Consider the following 14,956-nt stretch of genomic DNA (forward strand, 5'->3'; position numbering starts at 1 on the left):
GCGCCCGTACCGGACCGGGACTGGCAACGGGATCACAACCCTCGGTGTTGCACCCACATCTCGCTCAGCCAGTGAGCAGGAACCGGTCTGTATGTGGGATCCGAACCCTCGGCGGGAGCGCCACTGGCTCCCAAGCGGCGCACTGTAGCAGTGCGCCACCGGGCCGGCCCTTGAATTAAATATTCTAATAATTGGTTTATTTTCTTGTAATTTGCGCCCTTAGAAATCAAATCCAAAAATTTTTTTGGAAAGTTCTTAACGTTATAAAATAATTATTTGGAATGTTCATCTCTTAAAAATAAAACATTTATTGATTTTTGATTTTCTGTGTACCAAATGCTAAGCTTTACATTAAAGATTTTACTTTGCACATCCAGTCTCCACATATTGTTTTATTGCTTCATTTTATGTCTTGAGCAAACAGAGCCATAATGTATGAAATGACATCGCTAAGACCACAGTGATGCAGAGCCAGAGATTAGCATCAGTAATTCTTTTTTGCTTTTTAATTAGTTAGGTGTGTTTTCTTTCTTATATTACTTCTGAACAAAATATTTAACAATAAAGTTTACATTAAAGACAGCTTACCAGATAGTTTCCAAAATGAGAAACTTTTTCTTAGTTGTAGCATAAAATAAAGGCATAAAATCACCCAGTCATTGGCAGGGAGAGCCGGGGGGTGGATTGGGAGGAGCTGTCCTCCTGTAATTTCTGTCTCTCAGCCACCGTAAATCAACACAATCTAAGTAAGAACAGGGTGCTTACAGCTTCAAGACAGGTCCTCTACCTCTGTATTACTGCTAGATTGCCACCCTCCCAGCATATTTGCTCAGAATAGCAATTTTAGAGATAAACGTTGCTTACTGAAAGATGTACCGAAAGGGCATTTGAATCACAGGACGTTTGTCAGAAATGAGATTTCAGTAAAATATCTCAGATGACATTTAGTGTTCGACTTTCTAAGCTGTTTCCATAGAAACAATTGGAAAGCCGCAAACATTGGACCGTGAAAAGCAGTGTTCAGAGAAGAGTTGCTCTAAAAGTTTACCGGGAAAGATTAGAACATCCCTGATCTAAGAAAATCTAAGGTAAAATGCACGTTAGGCATAAGGAAAGTTGATATAAGAGCCATGGTCTTTATCATTAGTGAGATTTAGACAAATTAAGAGAGCTTTATTTTAAGCTAAAGATATTTAAAATTTTCTAATTTCAGTGAACAGATATGATGTTGATGAGGGAGGGGGGAAAGGGAGGAGGAAAAGGAGGAATTGGTAAAGGGACATGAAAATCAACTATATTCTATATTGATCAATTAAAATAATAAATAAGCAAATAAGATCTTCTAATTTCTTTGTCTTCTTTTCAATTTTTTTTTTTCCTTTTTTGTCTTTTTTACTGACTGGTAACGGGATTGCAACCCTCGGTGTCGCGCCCGTACTGGGGACCGGCAACGGGATCGCAACCCTCGGTGTTGTGCCTGCACCGCGCTCAACCAGTGAGTGGGAACCGGTCTCCACATGGGATCCGAACCCTCGGCGGGAGCGCCTCCGCGCTCCCAAGCGGCGCACTCTCCAGTGCGCCACCGGGCCGGCCCTCTTTTCAATTTTTTAAACTCATGAAGGTAATAATTCTAGAGTACTGTGCTTTCCTTTTTTTCCTTATCCTAGCCTCCCCCCCACCCCCACCACTGCTGTCATCTGTTAGGGGTCTTCAAACAGTTCATGGAAAGATTTGTATTAACTTTTAATTCTATTTTTCCATGAACTTTTTGAAGTACCCTCTTGTTTTACAGATAGCCACCAAGGTCTAAACTTGATGTAAACCTATATTTTTTTGTTTTTGTTTTCTGTGTGTTCTCCAAGGTGGTTACAATTGCCGTGCATTTGCTGAGGGTTTCTCCTTCCGAGTTCTCCTTGACTCTCTGTCTTTCTGTCTTTTCAGGGAAGAAGAGCCCAGACTTAGGGGAGTATGATCCCCTCACCCAGGCTGACAGCGATGAAAGCGAAGATGATCTCGTGCTTAACTTGCAGCAGAAGAATGGAGGTGTCAAAAATGGGAAGAGTCCTCTGGGAGAAGCACCAGAGCCTGACTCAGATGTGGAGGTTGCAGGGGCTGCAAAGCCACGTCTTTCAGAAGTCACTGCTGATGGGTACCCCTCGGAATCCCTGGGGGGCCTGGAGCAGAAGGCACCTTCTTCCCTCGTGTCATATGTGCGCACATCTGTCTTTCTGCTGACTTTGGTGATCTCAATGATCCTGGTGCTTCTGTGTGCTTTCCTGATCCCCTGTCCCCCCAGAGATCTGCACAGTACTTGGAGACGCCATGTGGGCTCCCAGGGAGGTAAGTTGTGCGATTTTCAGCCCTAATTCTGTATGACTTCATGGTTATATCTGATTACATTGAAATTTTTCTCCAAGTTTTAAAAACGACTGTGTGTCACACAGAATTTTCCCCTCTGTGTGTGGAGGTGGTTAGGAGGTTAAGATTTGAAATAAAACCGAAAGATGGATTGACACACGTCCAAAGACTTGGTTGGGAGTCACTGCTTTGTTGTGTTTGTTGGTGTTGGTCTTAATTAGACATAGAAGGACAGGACATTGGTTTGCTGGGTTCCTGCTGTGGAGCTAGCACTTTATCAGGGGACTGCAAAGCTGTAGGAAGGGCTGTTTACAGAGAAAAGCAAGGCCCGAGGTCTGGCCAGACCAGGGGCTAGTGCTCTTGTCGGACACTGAGGTTGATTATAGAAGCCTGACCTCATTTAAATTTTAAAATAATTTCATTTCATGTAAAAAAAAAAAAAAGTTTCTATTTTTTCTTTCTTGCTCCTAGTGGTTAGGGTGGTGCTGCCTGAGTAATTCCAGCTATTTTGTCTGATTTTGGAACAGGTTTCTTTAAAACCTCTTGCTGTGGAATGAGGATTATACCTCAAGTGTGCTGAGTAGTCCTGTCACTTTTATAAACCACTTTAGGCTATTCCCAACCCCTTTGAATCATCTTGAGCTAGAAATGTTTTATCTCTGTCACTTCTCCGATCTCAGTTGAATTAGCTTCTGATGAGTTTTAGTTTCTCCTTTGGTTTCTCATCTTTAGTTTCTCCTAAGGCAAATTTAATTTACATGTGTAATATTTATGTAGTGTAAAGATTAGTAACAAATTGTTGGTGCCCCACCACCCAGTTTAAGAAACAGAACATCGTCGAGACCTTTGCGATTTCTGTGTGTCCCTCCTGACCGCCAAAGTGTTCTGCTATGTTGAATTTTGTGTTGATTAACTTTTACTTTTCTTTAAAGTTTTACCGTGTCAATATGTACCTCTAAACTATATATTCACTAATTTTGCCTTTTTTAAAAAATCCGTTTTCCTTTTATTTTGTTTCATTTGATTTCTACTATTCAAAAATGGTATTACAAATATTCTGATGAGGTGCTTATCACTGGTTATGTGAAAAACTCTACAGGTGCAAGAGGAATGTGATAGAATATATGATCTAATCATTTTATTTTTAAAAAAGAGCCAGTATACCAATATATACTGGTTCAGATAAAAACCTCATAAACCTGTTAAAAAATATAAGGAAAAAACCAATTGAATATATTTTTCAAATCAGTTATAAATTGCCAGTGAAAAAAATATTTTAAGTAGTGAAAAATTAACAAGACTATTTTTCTTGAGTATAAAGTATGAATTTTGCCTGTTTTTGAATTTTATATAAACGTAATCATGTAGTCTTCTGTGACCTGCATTTTTGTTCAACATCATTTTTTGAAAACATATTTTTGAGCTTCATTCATGTTGATGAATTATAGCTGGGGTTTATTTATGTTCACTACTGTCTAATTTTCCGTGGCATGAATATCCCGTGATTTTTTTACTCATTTTACTGTTGACAAACATTTAAGTGGTTTCCAGTCTTTTGTAAAACAATATATGATGCTGCTAAGAAGATTTTTGTGCATGTTTCTGGTGCAATATATAAGAATTTCTCTAAGGCATAAGCATAGAAGTAAAATTACTGGGTCGTAGGGTGTGTGCAAGTTCATTCTTAGTAGTTTATGTTAAATTATTTTCCAAAGTTGTTGTACTAATTTATACTTTCAATAGCAATGCATGAGTTCTCTCCAAATTTGGCAGGCATCCTCTGACTCCGCACCGTTGGAGGTGGGGGAGGTGCCACCTTGTTCATTCCAGGTGGGGATGCAAGTCTAGGCTCCCCACTCGGCCTCTGCCAGCACCACTCTACCCTGGTGGGGAGGAGGGGAGGGCTGCCTCAACACCAGCAAGAGGCAGAACCTATCTTGTGTGTAGAGGGCCTTCATACTGCTAGGAGGGGAGGACAGTCCTGGCTCCCACCTGGTCTTCTCTGACATGACCTGGGTGGGGGTCCGGGGTGGAGGAGGGGTGCCTGTTACAGCTATGGGAGTGTGGAAGTCTGGGCTCTCCACTCAGCCTTTGCTATGGGGGTGGGAGTAGGGCTGGCGCTGCTGTTTTACTTGTGGCGTTTGGTTAAAATAGAGCAGTTTTTATCCAAAACTGTTCTGTCTTTCTAGGCTGTACCTTTTTTCCTGGGCCTTTTGGCTAGGGGAGCCAGCTTTTCTTGGGCCTTTTTTGTCTGCACCTGTGGCATTTCTGGGTGGCTGGCTTCTTCAGCACCCTCTCTGGGATATAAGAGGTGAAAAGAAAACCCAGGGGACTCATGACCCTGTTGATCCTTGGGTCTCACAGTCCCTGGCAGGTCTGCCTTCTTCTCTCCAGCTTTCACAATCTTCTTAAGTTTGTTTTATGTGTAATGTCCTGGGCTTTTAGGTGTGCTTAGGGGAGGAATAGGGAGAAGTGTGTCTACTGCGTCTCGTCGAGGAACAGGACATCTGCCTGGTTTCTATGGAGTTCTCTGCCTGGCACAGAACTGGTCTGTGGTGACTTGCTTTGTGTAATGTCCTGGGCTTTTAGGTGTGCTTAGGGGAGGAATAGGGAGAAGTGTGTCTACTGTGTCTCGTCGAGGAACAGGACATCTGCCTGGTTTCTATGGAGTTCTCTGCCTGGCACAGAACTGGTCTGTGGTGACTTGCTCAGGACCTTGTTGTTTTTTTTTTCTGTGTGTATCAGGTGGGGCCTTGTCTCCGCTGGAACTGGCTGATGTGAATGGAGACGGCCTGCGTGATGTGCTTCTCTCCTTCGTGATGTCAAGGAACGTGAGTGCAGTGGGTAAGAGACGTGTCTTTTTGAGGCTGCTATAGGGGGACTGTCCCCTAGGAGAAAGCATCAGGATTGTCTCCTGAGGGGCACTGCAGAGGAAGGTCTGCAGTGAATAGAAAGTCGCTACGGATCTGTCGTGCTTGATAAGCTGATCAGAACGTTCAGTTCAAGAAATCGGAGAGTTGTAGCTGGAAGGAGCTTTTAGTAGTCATGCAGACCGGTGACGAGATGGAGGTCCAGAGAGGCAGAGCCTTGCCCGCACCCCTGCGGTGCGCAGCGTTGGGACTCTCTCCCAGTCAGTTTTCCACTGCCTCTTAGGTTATAATGAACGTCGGTTCTATCCTGCCCTCCCACCCCTGGCAGAGAACGTTTGTTTGTGGACTTACACATTTGTACACACACAGATTGTGGCTGGCTATTTTCCTTTTCCCCCTTGAGTTTACTCCTCCAGATTGGCTGTCCATCCTGCTCTCTGCTTTGGAAAGCCAACCCATGGCATCGATGACATCAACAGGCTCCGTTGCCTGCTGGCTTCCCACTGGGCTTGGCCGATGGGAGCCTGGGTGAGAAACTGAAGGGGAAGGGAGAAGAGGAAGGTATTTATTCACCTGGCTCCCTCCCTGCTGGGGCCACCACAGGATGGCGACGTCCTTGACCACGGGTCGCCGCTGTCAAGGTGGGCCTCTCACAGGGCTTTTTCCTCTGGATTCCAGTAATTGCTTCTCCCTTGTCCCTTTGGACCTGGGAGCAGTAACCGTTCTGAGGGACTGTACCATTGCTTGTGGTGTCCCTACACCCTGGGCACATCTTTGTAAATGGGCTGCTTATCGAACCTCCTACAACCTACCCTAAATGAATGTGCTGCTTCTGGGACCGGCTGTTACACATGTCAGCTACAACAGCAGCAGCAGCAACAACAACAACAAAGAGTTCTGTTTTTAGCATAGGTACACAGGGGCTTCTGGTTCGCCCTGCAGCCTCCACTGCAGTGTGTAAGTGGATACAGGAACTCTAGTTTGAGGCAGAGAATGTCTAAGTAACTGCTTTTTAATCATTTAGGGCCTGGAATAAACATCTGGGTATGTTTTAGAGAATTCTAAACTGTGCATCTGTTTGATGCTATTAGAAATACCTTTCTGAGGCTTGTGTGATATGTAGAAGCAATCTGGGCAGAGATCTTTTACAGAGAGAGCCTCCAGCCTAGAAATAGATTTTCATAGAATCAAACCTTATTTACATTTTTACCTGCTTATGACTCATGAGCTTTTGAAGTAAAAATTTCCTCCATCCACTTTTAGATTTAGAGAAGTTTTTAGTCATTTGGTATTTTACATGGTTTGCTACGTATCAAGATTCATAATGGCAGGGCCATAGATTTGGACACACTATGGACCAGCCTGATTTGGCCATAGATTGTAAAAATAAGGATGTAGCGAACACATGGTGCCTTCCATGTGCTGTTCATTGCCGTGAGTACATAACACAGATGAACGAAGTTTTCCTAACACAGCCCTATGAGGTATTTCCCCTCTTTTGCAGATGAGGAAACTGAGATGTAGTGAGTTTAAGGAACTTGCCCAAAGTCCTGCAGCTGGTGAATGGTAGAGCTGGGATTCAAATCCAGGGAGTCTGGCTCTAGAGTTCATGTCCTTAACCCTCATGCCAAAGTGCTGCACCATAACCCACAGAGCTCTGTGCCACTGGACCTAAGAGGGATTGAGTTTTTTATTTGTTTGATTTTTTGTTTGTCCATTCATTCAACAACCGTGCATCGAATACCTGCTGTGTGGCAGGTGCTGTGCACCTCCTGTAGACTTGTGCTGCGTATGTGGAGAGAGCCGAACAAGAGAAGCGTGGTCTCTGCCTAGGGAGTCACGGTCTAATGGGGAAAAAATGGGTCAGAGAATTGATATGGAGTTGGTGGCGTCCTTAAGTAGGGCGAACAGCACAGGTTATTAATCATAGTGTCCTTGAGAACTCTGGAAGTTAACATAGAGTACTACTGTTGGTCACACGTACCTACTTTTGACCACAATTTTTCACTTGTTTTCAGGTCATGTGTTTAATTAGTAATACTGAGGAGTAGGTAGAACGAAGCTCTAAAACTTACTGTGCGAGGAGGGGGTTAAAGTATAATGCCCTCCAAAGTGAGAAGGTACTTGGAGACTGAAGAAGGAATAGGGCAGGTCCATTCAGTAGTCAGAGATATTTATTATTTGGGATGATTTATGGACGGGAAAGCTGGATGCAGAGAAGAAAAAGTCATCAGCAGATGAGAGCTCTGAATCTCTGAGGTTAGACAATGTTGGAAAGTGAAGCCCTTGTTAGCCCTTGAAGCCCAAGACTTCAAGGAAGTATCTTAAGAAAAGTAAGGTAATAACATCGTGCACTAGGTATCTTATGATCCATGAGGCAGGGGTCTTGTGATTTTAGTGCTCAGACCATTGATGCAACCTGCTGGAATAAATCACTCACTCTGGCCAGTGAGGGCCACTGGGCGGATCTGGTCTCCTTCTATTTTTTAAACTTTCCATTTGGTGTTTGAAGATTATTTGTTGGAATTTTATATGATATGAAGTAAATAGAATCCTTTAAAAATAAATAAATAAATAGTCACTCACTCCCTGAAACCTGTGTTCCCTTTACATTTGCCCTAAGGATATGGGGTAACCGGCCAGTGAAGCAAAGGAATGAGGTTGAGCAGGAGGAATCAGTGTGGCAGGTGGGGCACAAGATGGCACTGGTTCTGTTCACCCTCTAACACTGACGTGTTGTGAAAAGTGTGTGAGGTGAGCCAGGGTGTCCCTATCCTGGGCATGGATGTAAAACTAGCAAGAGAGAAAGTTATTATTCTGATATGTTAATTAGGTGACATAGGGCTTATTTACTAAAGAGGTGAGCTACTCCAGTCCCTTACCAGCTATCCTTGGATCTGGGTATTAAGTCTTCCCAAGTATTCTTTCCCAACTGGGGCCAAATCAACTGCTTCTGTGGAACTCTAGACCAGTAAGAACTACTTGTAATTGCTATGTGTGATAGACACTTGAAAGACTCTGTGAATACATACTTTAGCAAGACAGTCTCTGTCCTTCAGGACATCACTGTTTAGTGGGCGCTGAAGTGGCAGGCATGTCAACAAATGTGTGGGGGCAGGTGCAGAAGTGGAGACGCACAGGAAGCAGTGTCGAGACAGGGCGTCCTGTCTTTCGTGGGAAGAGTATGGAGCAGAGATGGCAGGTGTTCTGTGTTCAGACCTTGTGTCCAGGAATCTGTGGGAGTTGCTGCCTTACCATCATTCACTTTTGGTTTTGTGGCCTCCTGCTCATCTCTACTTCTTATCTCCCCTGCCTCCTGTGCTTTCTTACCCCTTTCATGTGCTTCTAGGTATCTCAAGATCGGCAGCGCACGTCGCATGCCTTTCGGGGATGAATGGCAGCACATTGTGGTCTAGTCCCCTCCCCGAGGAGGCCCGAGATATCACATGTTTGGATCTGATGCCAGGAAGCTTGGGTGAAACTGTCTGCCTTGTGACAGGGACACACAAGATGCTCAGTGCTTTCAATGCAACCTCAGGTAAGGATCATTTGCCACAAAAGAGCTTCGCTCCTATGAGCCACCATTTTGGATTAGAACGATCCAGTGTGAAAGGGACCTTTCCACTCTCACATGGTGGCAAGTCTGATTTACTGCTCTGGAAGGTGATTACTGAGGTAAATAAGAGAAAGGGTTTGGACAGGTTGAGTAAATAGATTCGTGGTTCAACCTGTTTGGTGATAGGATGGGGCTGAACTGAGTTATCCAAACAGAAACCACCCTGAGGCTTTTGATTTACAGTCTTCCTACTCTGCTGTTTGTGCAAAAGACAACTGAGCTTTGTCTCTTCATCTTTGGTATACAAGGGGCCACGTGTAAACTTGGGCATTAAAGACTTAAAAATACGTCATTGAAGAAGCTAAGGTTTGTTGATGCATGTTGATTTGGCCTTTTACCTTCTTATTGCACTTAGACATACATGACAAAAGCAATGAGAAAGAATCAGATATGACGAGGGCTCCTTACAGAGTTGTAAGTGCACTGCCAGTGTGCTTGTCCACACCGTGGCCCACGCCCCCGAGTGAAGCTGAGTAAATAGCAATGCTCTTCCCGGGGTTAGACGTTGGAGTTTGGTAGTGGGGCGCTTCTGAGGGGAAAACACTGGAATGTGAATTAATTTTAGAACTGAAGTCATCTTGAAAACCTGCAATGATTTCTGTGGTGCTCACTTACATGAACACGTGGGAGAAGTAGTGAGGGGCGGCTTCTGGTCGGCTGCCCCTGGACAGTTGTGATAGCCTCCCAGAGAACAATTCCCCCACCCCAGGCAAGCAAGCTCTTCTCTTTTGGAGAGATGTCAGCACCTCCATTTTATCTAAAAAATCTAGGTGTGAAGTTGTTCATGGATTTGTTAGCCAGGTACGTGAGGATTTCAGGTCACACTCCCTGCTCTCTTCCTCCTTAGTAGGATAAAAACGAGAGGAAGGAGGCCAGGAGGCGATGCTATGTGTTGTTCAGCAGCTGAGTTTCTCCTTTCCAGCCTGGGAACACTGCATCTGCCTTTTCCAGGGGCAGAAAGCGGTACAGTGATCAGCCTGTCTGTCCTTCCCCAGGGAAAGCCATTTGGACTTTAAACCCGAACTACTTGTCCAACGGCACCTTGGCTGCCCCAGTCGTGGTGCTGCCAGACTTGGACGAAGACGGCATCCGAGACCTTGTGGTTCTGGCCATTGGGGAACAGCAGGTATGATCTCTATTAAATGGTTTTGTTTCTTATAGAGAGTGCTTCAGTTTTAGTTATCTCAGTACCTAATGTTGTTATTCTAAATGCTGCTAGAAACTTTGTTTTTATAAGAGCTTAACTTTAAATAAATTCTCTTTGTGAGATTATAGAGAATGAGCGACCTTTACGAACCCATTTTCCCCGGCAGTCTCATTATGGTTCCATTAACTGTGGTGAAGGAGAGCTGTGGAGCCAGAGGTCCGAGTGTGAATTCCTCCACTACCACTGTGTAGCTCTGTGGCTTTGGCCAAGCCACAGAGCCTGTCCTCGCTTCAGTTTTTTCATGTGTAAAATGAGAATGTCGTATCTACTTTTACGATTGTTATGAGAGTTAGAGCCGAGTGCCTACAGTAGTGCCGATTTTTTTTTTATCGTGTATATGTATTGTTAGTCTTACTATATTATACAGACTGATAGAAAGTTAATAAAATACTCTACTTTTACGATTGTTATGAGAGTTAGAGCCGAGTGCCTACAGTAGTGCCGATTTTTTTTCTTATCGTGTATATGTATTGTTAGTCTTACTATATTATACAGACTGATAGAAAGTTAATAAAATATATAGAGAAAAGAATCTAAGTCAAACAATGACAACAATGGCCCAAGAAAGGAGAGCTGTGTTATATGCTGTGACAAGACAGGCTTTGATTTTATACAGTGGCCCTTAAATTGTGGTCCTATATTATGCTTCACTGGAACTTTATTGCACTGAAACTAGTTATTCTGCATACCAATAAAATAAGAGCAGTTTTTGCCCCAAATTGCAGGAAAGAACACATTAATGAACAGAATTATCTCAATTTTTAGTTTTTATATCTCACTGGAACTTTATTGCACTGAAACTAGTTATTCTGCATACCAATAAAATAAGAGCAGTTTATGCCCCAAATTGCAGGAAAGAACACATTAATGAACAGAATTATCTCAATTTTTAGTTTTTATATCTAAAGTTTTTCTCAGAGCTTTTTAATTTTAATAGACCCTGTGTTTGCTGCGATGATTTTTTTATTTCATGTGTGTAGTAGAGTTATAAATTCTGCAAGTAAAATTATCTAGAATAGAATTAAATATGTCAATATTTTATAGATTTCTGCCTAGAACACCATAAATTCAAAGTGCTCCACCAGTCACAGTTTTCAAGAGCACTGCTCTGGTGCACCAGGCAATACCTTATGTTTGTAAGACGAGAGGAAGGGAGACAGGTAATGAGCTGTATTTCTGAAGCCTGCTTAGTTTTAAGGTAATTTCTTTTCGTTTTCTTCAGCTAACCAGTTGGTGTCAAAGTGAATTTGAACCAAGAATTCAGGAATTATTCGTGTAATCTTTTTTTTTAATCCCAGCCATTGTGAATAAAGAGACGGAGGTCAAGGGAAAATTTTAATTATTACTTCCAGCAGGGAGTGATTTTCTAAAGGTCCCAAAGGGGAAAGTATGGAGAGTTTCTTTTTAATGGAATTGTAGTCAGCACAGGAACAGCAAGGCACTGGACAAGTTTATATGTCCTGAACAAGTCTGAAAATCTTGGTCTTAATACTGTGTTTGGCTTATTAGCCAGTGGTGTTGGTGGGATAGTGGTTCGGGCTTTAGGGACCCTCCGTAGTGAGGAGGTCTCCATTAGAGGCGTCAGCTTCTGCCTGCTCTTACTCTGTGCCTTGTTTTTGTTTTTTTTTTTTTTTTTGGTCTAAATTGCTTCACAGAAGCCATCCATTTGCACAGCAGTGTGCAGATATGGAATAGTTTCCATTCTTCCAGCAACAGAGAACCTGGGGAGCCTGTTTAAGCTGCAGAAACAGAAGGTTCTCTCTTTTTGAGAAAGGAAACACATTTGGTTCATGACTTAGGGTTATTGCATTCTTAGATCCGGGTTTTGAGTGAGGTGAGCTTGGGAGAACTGGACTTGGTTTGGGATTAGGGGAACTGATCTGGCCTAGAACATTAGTAGGAAAGGATCTTAAAAGCCATGTGGTTGACCCTCTCACGCCATGCTGTGATCTTTGGTTCAGCATTCTAGACATACTGGCAACCATATTCTCCTTGAGCACCCAGGCTGATGGGAGTATTGCTAATTTGCAAGGCAGCCCATTTTGGTTTTGGTCAGCTCTAGAAAATTCTGTCCTATTGATGAGAAATCTGCTTTCTCATAGCTTCCATTTATTGTTTCAGCTTCAGTCCCATAGACTGTTTTGAATGAGTCTAATCCCCTTTTTATATAAAAGCCCTTTAGCCATTATTGTGGTGCCTCTAAACCTGTGACTCCCAAGACTAAAAATTCCCAATTTCGTACACTGTTTCTCATGCAACAGAAAGTCCAGACCCTTCTTTTTTCAAATTTTTAAAAAACTTTTTTATTTCTTTTCCTTTGCACTCGGGTTTGTCCATATCTCTTTTAAAAGGTGGTACCCATATCTGAAAACAGTTTCTTATTCATAGTATAATCAGTTACACCAACCTAAAGAAATTATTACTTCTTTGGATGCAGACTCTATACAGCCAAAGCCTGCAGTCGCCTTCCTAAGATTTACTTTTTGATTATAATCAGTTAAAGCACCCACATCATAAATCAATTAATTAATAGACCAGTTTTTTTCTTGCAGATTTTGACCCATCTTGCACCCTAAGGCCTTTTTGAATTTTGAGTTAGTCCTTCAGCATATTAGCTATCCCTCTCAGCTTTGTTATAAACTTGAATTCTATTCGAATCTTTGATAAGAATGTTCAGTAGGAATGGGGCAGTAGCAGAGTGCCATGACATGCCAGTAAAAGCCTCCTGCTGGGTTAGTACTGACCCCATGAGTACCTTTTTCCAAGTATACTGCAAACCACATTTCTTTATCTTGTCCATAAGAATTCAGGGTGATACACTTTGTCGAAGCTTTACTGAAATCAAGATATCGATACAATCTTCATGTTTCCCAGTTGCTGACTCTCTCCCCAAAAGAAAATCCTCTAAAGCCAGGGTTGGTAAACTATGGCCTACAGGCCAGATTTGGTCCACTGCTTGTTTTTGTAAACAAAGTTTTATTGGGACACGGTCATGCCTATTCATTTATGTGTTGTCTATGACTGCTTTCATGCTAGAAAAGCAGAGTAGAGTAGTTGCTACAGACTGCAGACTGGCGAATCCTGAAAGGTTTACTATCTGGCCCTTCACAGAAAATGCTTTCTGATCTCCAGTTGAGAGTGGAACTGATATTGGCTGGGACAGACATCTAATGCTACGATGGGAGAGTGCTGTCTGGATGGATTCTGGTGGGACCAAATGTGACTGGGGATTCCTGGGTACGGGAGTGAAGACCCAGGAATCCTCAGGGGTGGCCCTGCTGCCCTATATTTAGCTGCAGGCTAGAATTCTGTGCCTCAGGAGACTGTTCAGTCAGCAACAGTTGTGCTTTGGAGAAATTGTCTGGGGGACCCCAGAGAAGCCCTTTGTATGTGTCTAATAAGGGAATGGGACACTTGTCTCACTTTCTTACTTCCAGGAAAATAAAGCAAAGCAGGTTTGGCTTTGTGCTGTCCCACTCTGGGAAGTGTTTCTGAGCCCTTAGCTACCAGGGAGGCAGTGCTTGTCGGGAGAAGCTGCTTGATGAGGAAACAGCAGGGCTGCAATGGACTCAGCCCTCTCTTTCACTTCTTCAGCCAGATCTGTGCTTCCTGCTGGTGTCTGGCCGGACGGGGAGTCCAGTGGGCCGGCCTGTGAAGTACAACGTCGTGGGAGTGGGGAATCTGATCGGTCCTCAGGTTTATGTCACCACCAATGGGGCTGTCTACATCCTGTTTGGCTTCGGTAAGAAGCAAGGCTGGTTTTGCTACTGTTCCCCTTGGTGCATGTGATGAGGCCTCCCTTGTGAGTCAGGGTGCAAGCCCAGGAACTGCCTTTTTGTCACCTCCTGTTGCTGGGGCGCTCACTCCCCCGCACTTGTTGGGGGTTGTCAGCTCTGCGTTCCCTCTCTGCCTTCTCTAGGGAGGAGGCTCTTTGTCTAGCATCTGCTTAATCACTCCCCCACTCATCCCACGTCGGACCCATCTGATCAGGCTCTGAGTCTTGGGCTGAGATCCTCACCCTGGGATAATTCTGTTAAAGTCAACTTCTCAGTGTTGGTTCTTCCTATGGTGCTAGGAAATATACAAGCGGTCGCCCTGCGGGACATTTTTGTTCAGGCCCAAAATCGAGACAGCTCACCACCTTCTCTGCAGATAGAAGAGCCAGCGTGGGAGAAGCGAAGATCCGTCAACCTGTCTGAGCTCATTGACGTTTACAGGTAGGGCAGGCATCTGTCCTCGGCCACACTGAGATCTCCTGTGACTCATGTGCTGTGGAGACTGTAGGTTTGGCTGGACTGGTGAATATATGGGCAGAGGTTTGGGGGGAAACAGTGCTAGCCTTAATACACCATTTTATGGTCTGGTTAACATGACTGAGAAATTCTCTCCTCATTGTAAAATAATGTGTTGGTATCTACGAGGGTACTTCAAAGAGTTCATTGAAAAATAGAATTAAAAGATAACACGAATCTTTTCACAGACTTTTTGAAGTACCTTTGTGTGCATTGGTGACCGTGATGTGTGATCATTTCACACGTAGGTTGCAAGGAAGGATATGGAAGGATATATTTTTAGGGTTCTGAGTCAGCGAGAGTGGGGAGATGGATTAATTTAAAATACTGTTTGTAAAACTGTGCTGAAGTATCTGACCTTCTGTTTTCCTGTATTTTTCTCTTAGTTGAAGCATCATTTTGACAGAAGCAAGGATAGCATCCATAAAATCTTATATTTATTCTTATTTATTTCTTAACTAAAAGCATGTAGTTTGTTGTGTGCAGCAGATTTTACCTATTTAACCCCAGGCCTGGGCAACAATTGTTTTGCTCTTTTCTACCAGATATTCCAGGTCATTTTCTAGCATTTTCTTAGGTAGTATCATGTTTCTGTAAATTTGACAGGTATTAA

General features: G+C 43.3%; 1 protein-coding gene across 1 annotated transcript in view; it reads left to right on the top strand.

The window, feature by feature from the left end:
* The window catches only part of KIAA1467 (KIAA1467 ortholog), a 32,756-nt gene that overhangs the window by 6,679 nt on the left and 11,121 nt on the right, over nt 1-14,956 (top strand). Inside the window, exons 2-7 of the mRNA XM_008579063.1 lie at nt 1,942-2,340; nt 5,104-5,202; nt 8,578-8,766; nt 9,840-9,970; nt 13,646-13,793; nt 14,127-14,268. Coding sequence (XP_008577285.1) covers nt 1,942-2,340; nt 5,104-5,202; nt 8,578-8,766; nt 9,840-9,970; nt 13,646-13,793; nt 14,127-14,268 — 1,108 coding nt within the window. The remainder of the gene's footprint in view (nt 1-1,941; nt 2,341-5,103; nt 5,203-8,577; nt 8,767-9,839; nt 9,971-13,645; nt 13,794-14,126; nt 14,269-14,956) is intronic.

Source organism: Galeopterus variegatus, unplaced genomic scaffold (genome assembly GCF_000696425.1).
Source record: "Galeopterus variegatus unplaced genomic scaffold, G_variegatus-3.0.2 Scaffold1802, whole genome shotgun sequence".
NCBI lineage: Eukaryota > Metazoa > Chordata > Mammalia > Dermoptera > Cynocephalidae > Galeopterus > Galeopterus variegatus.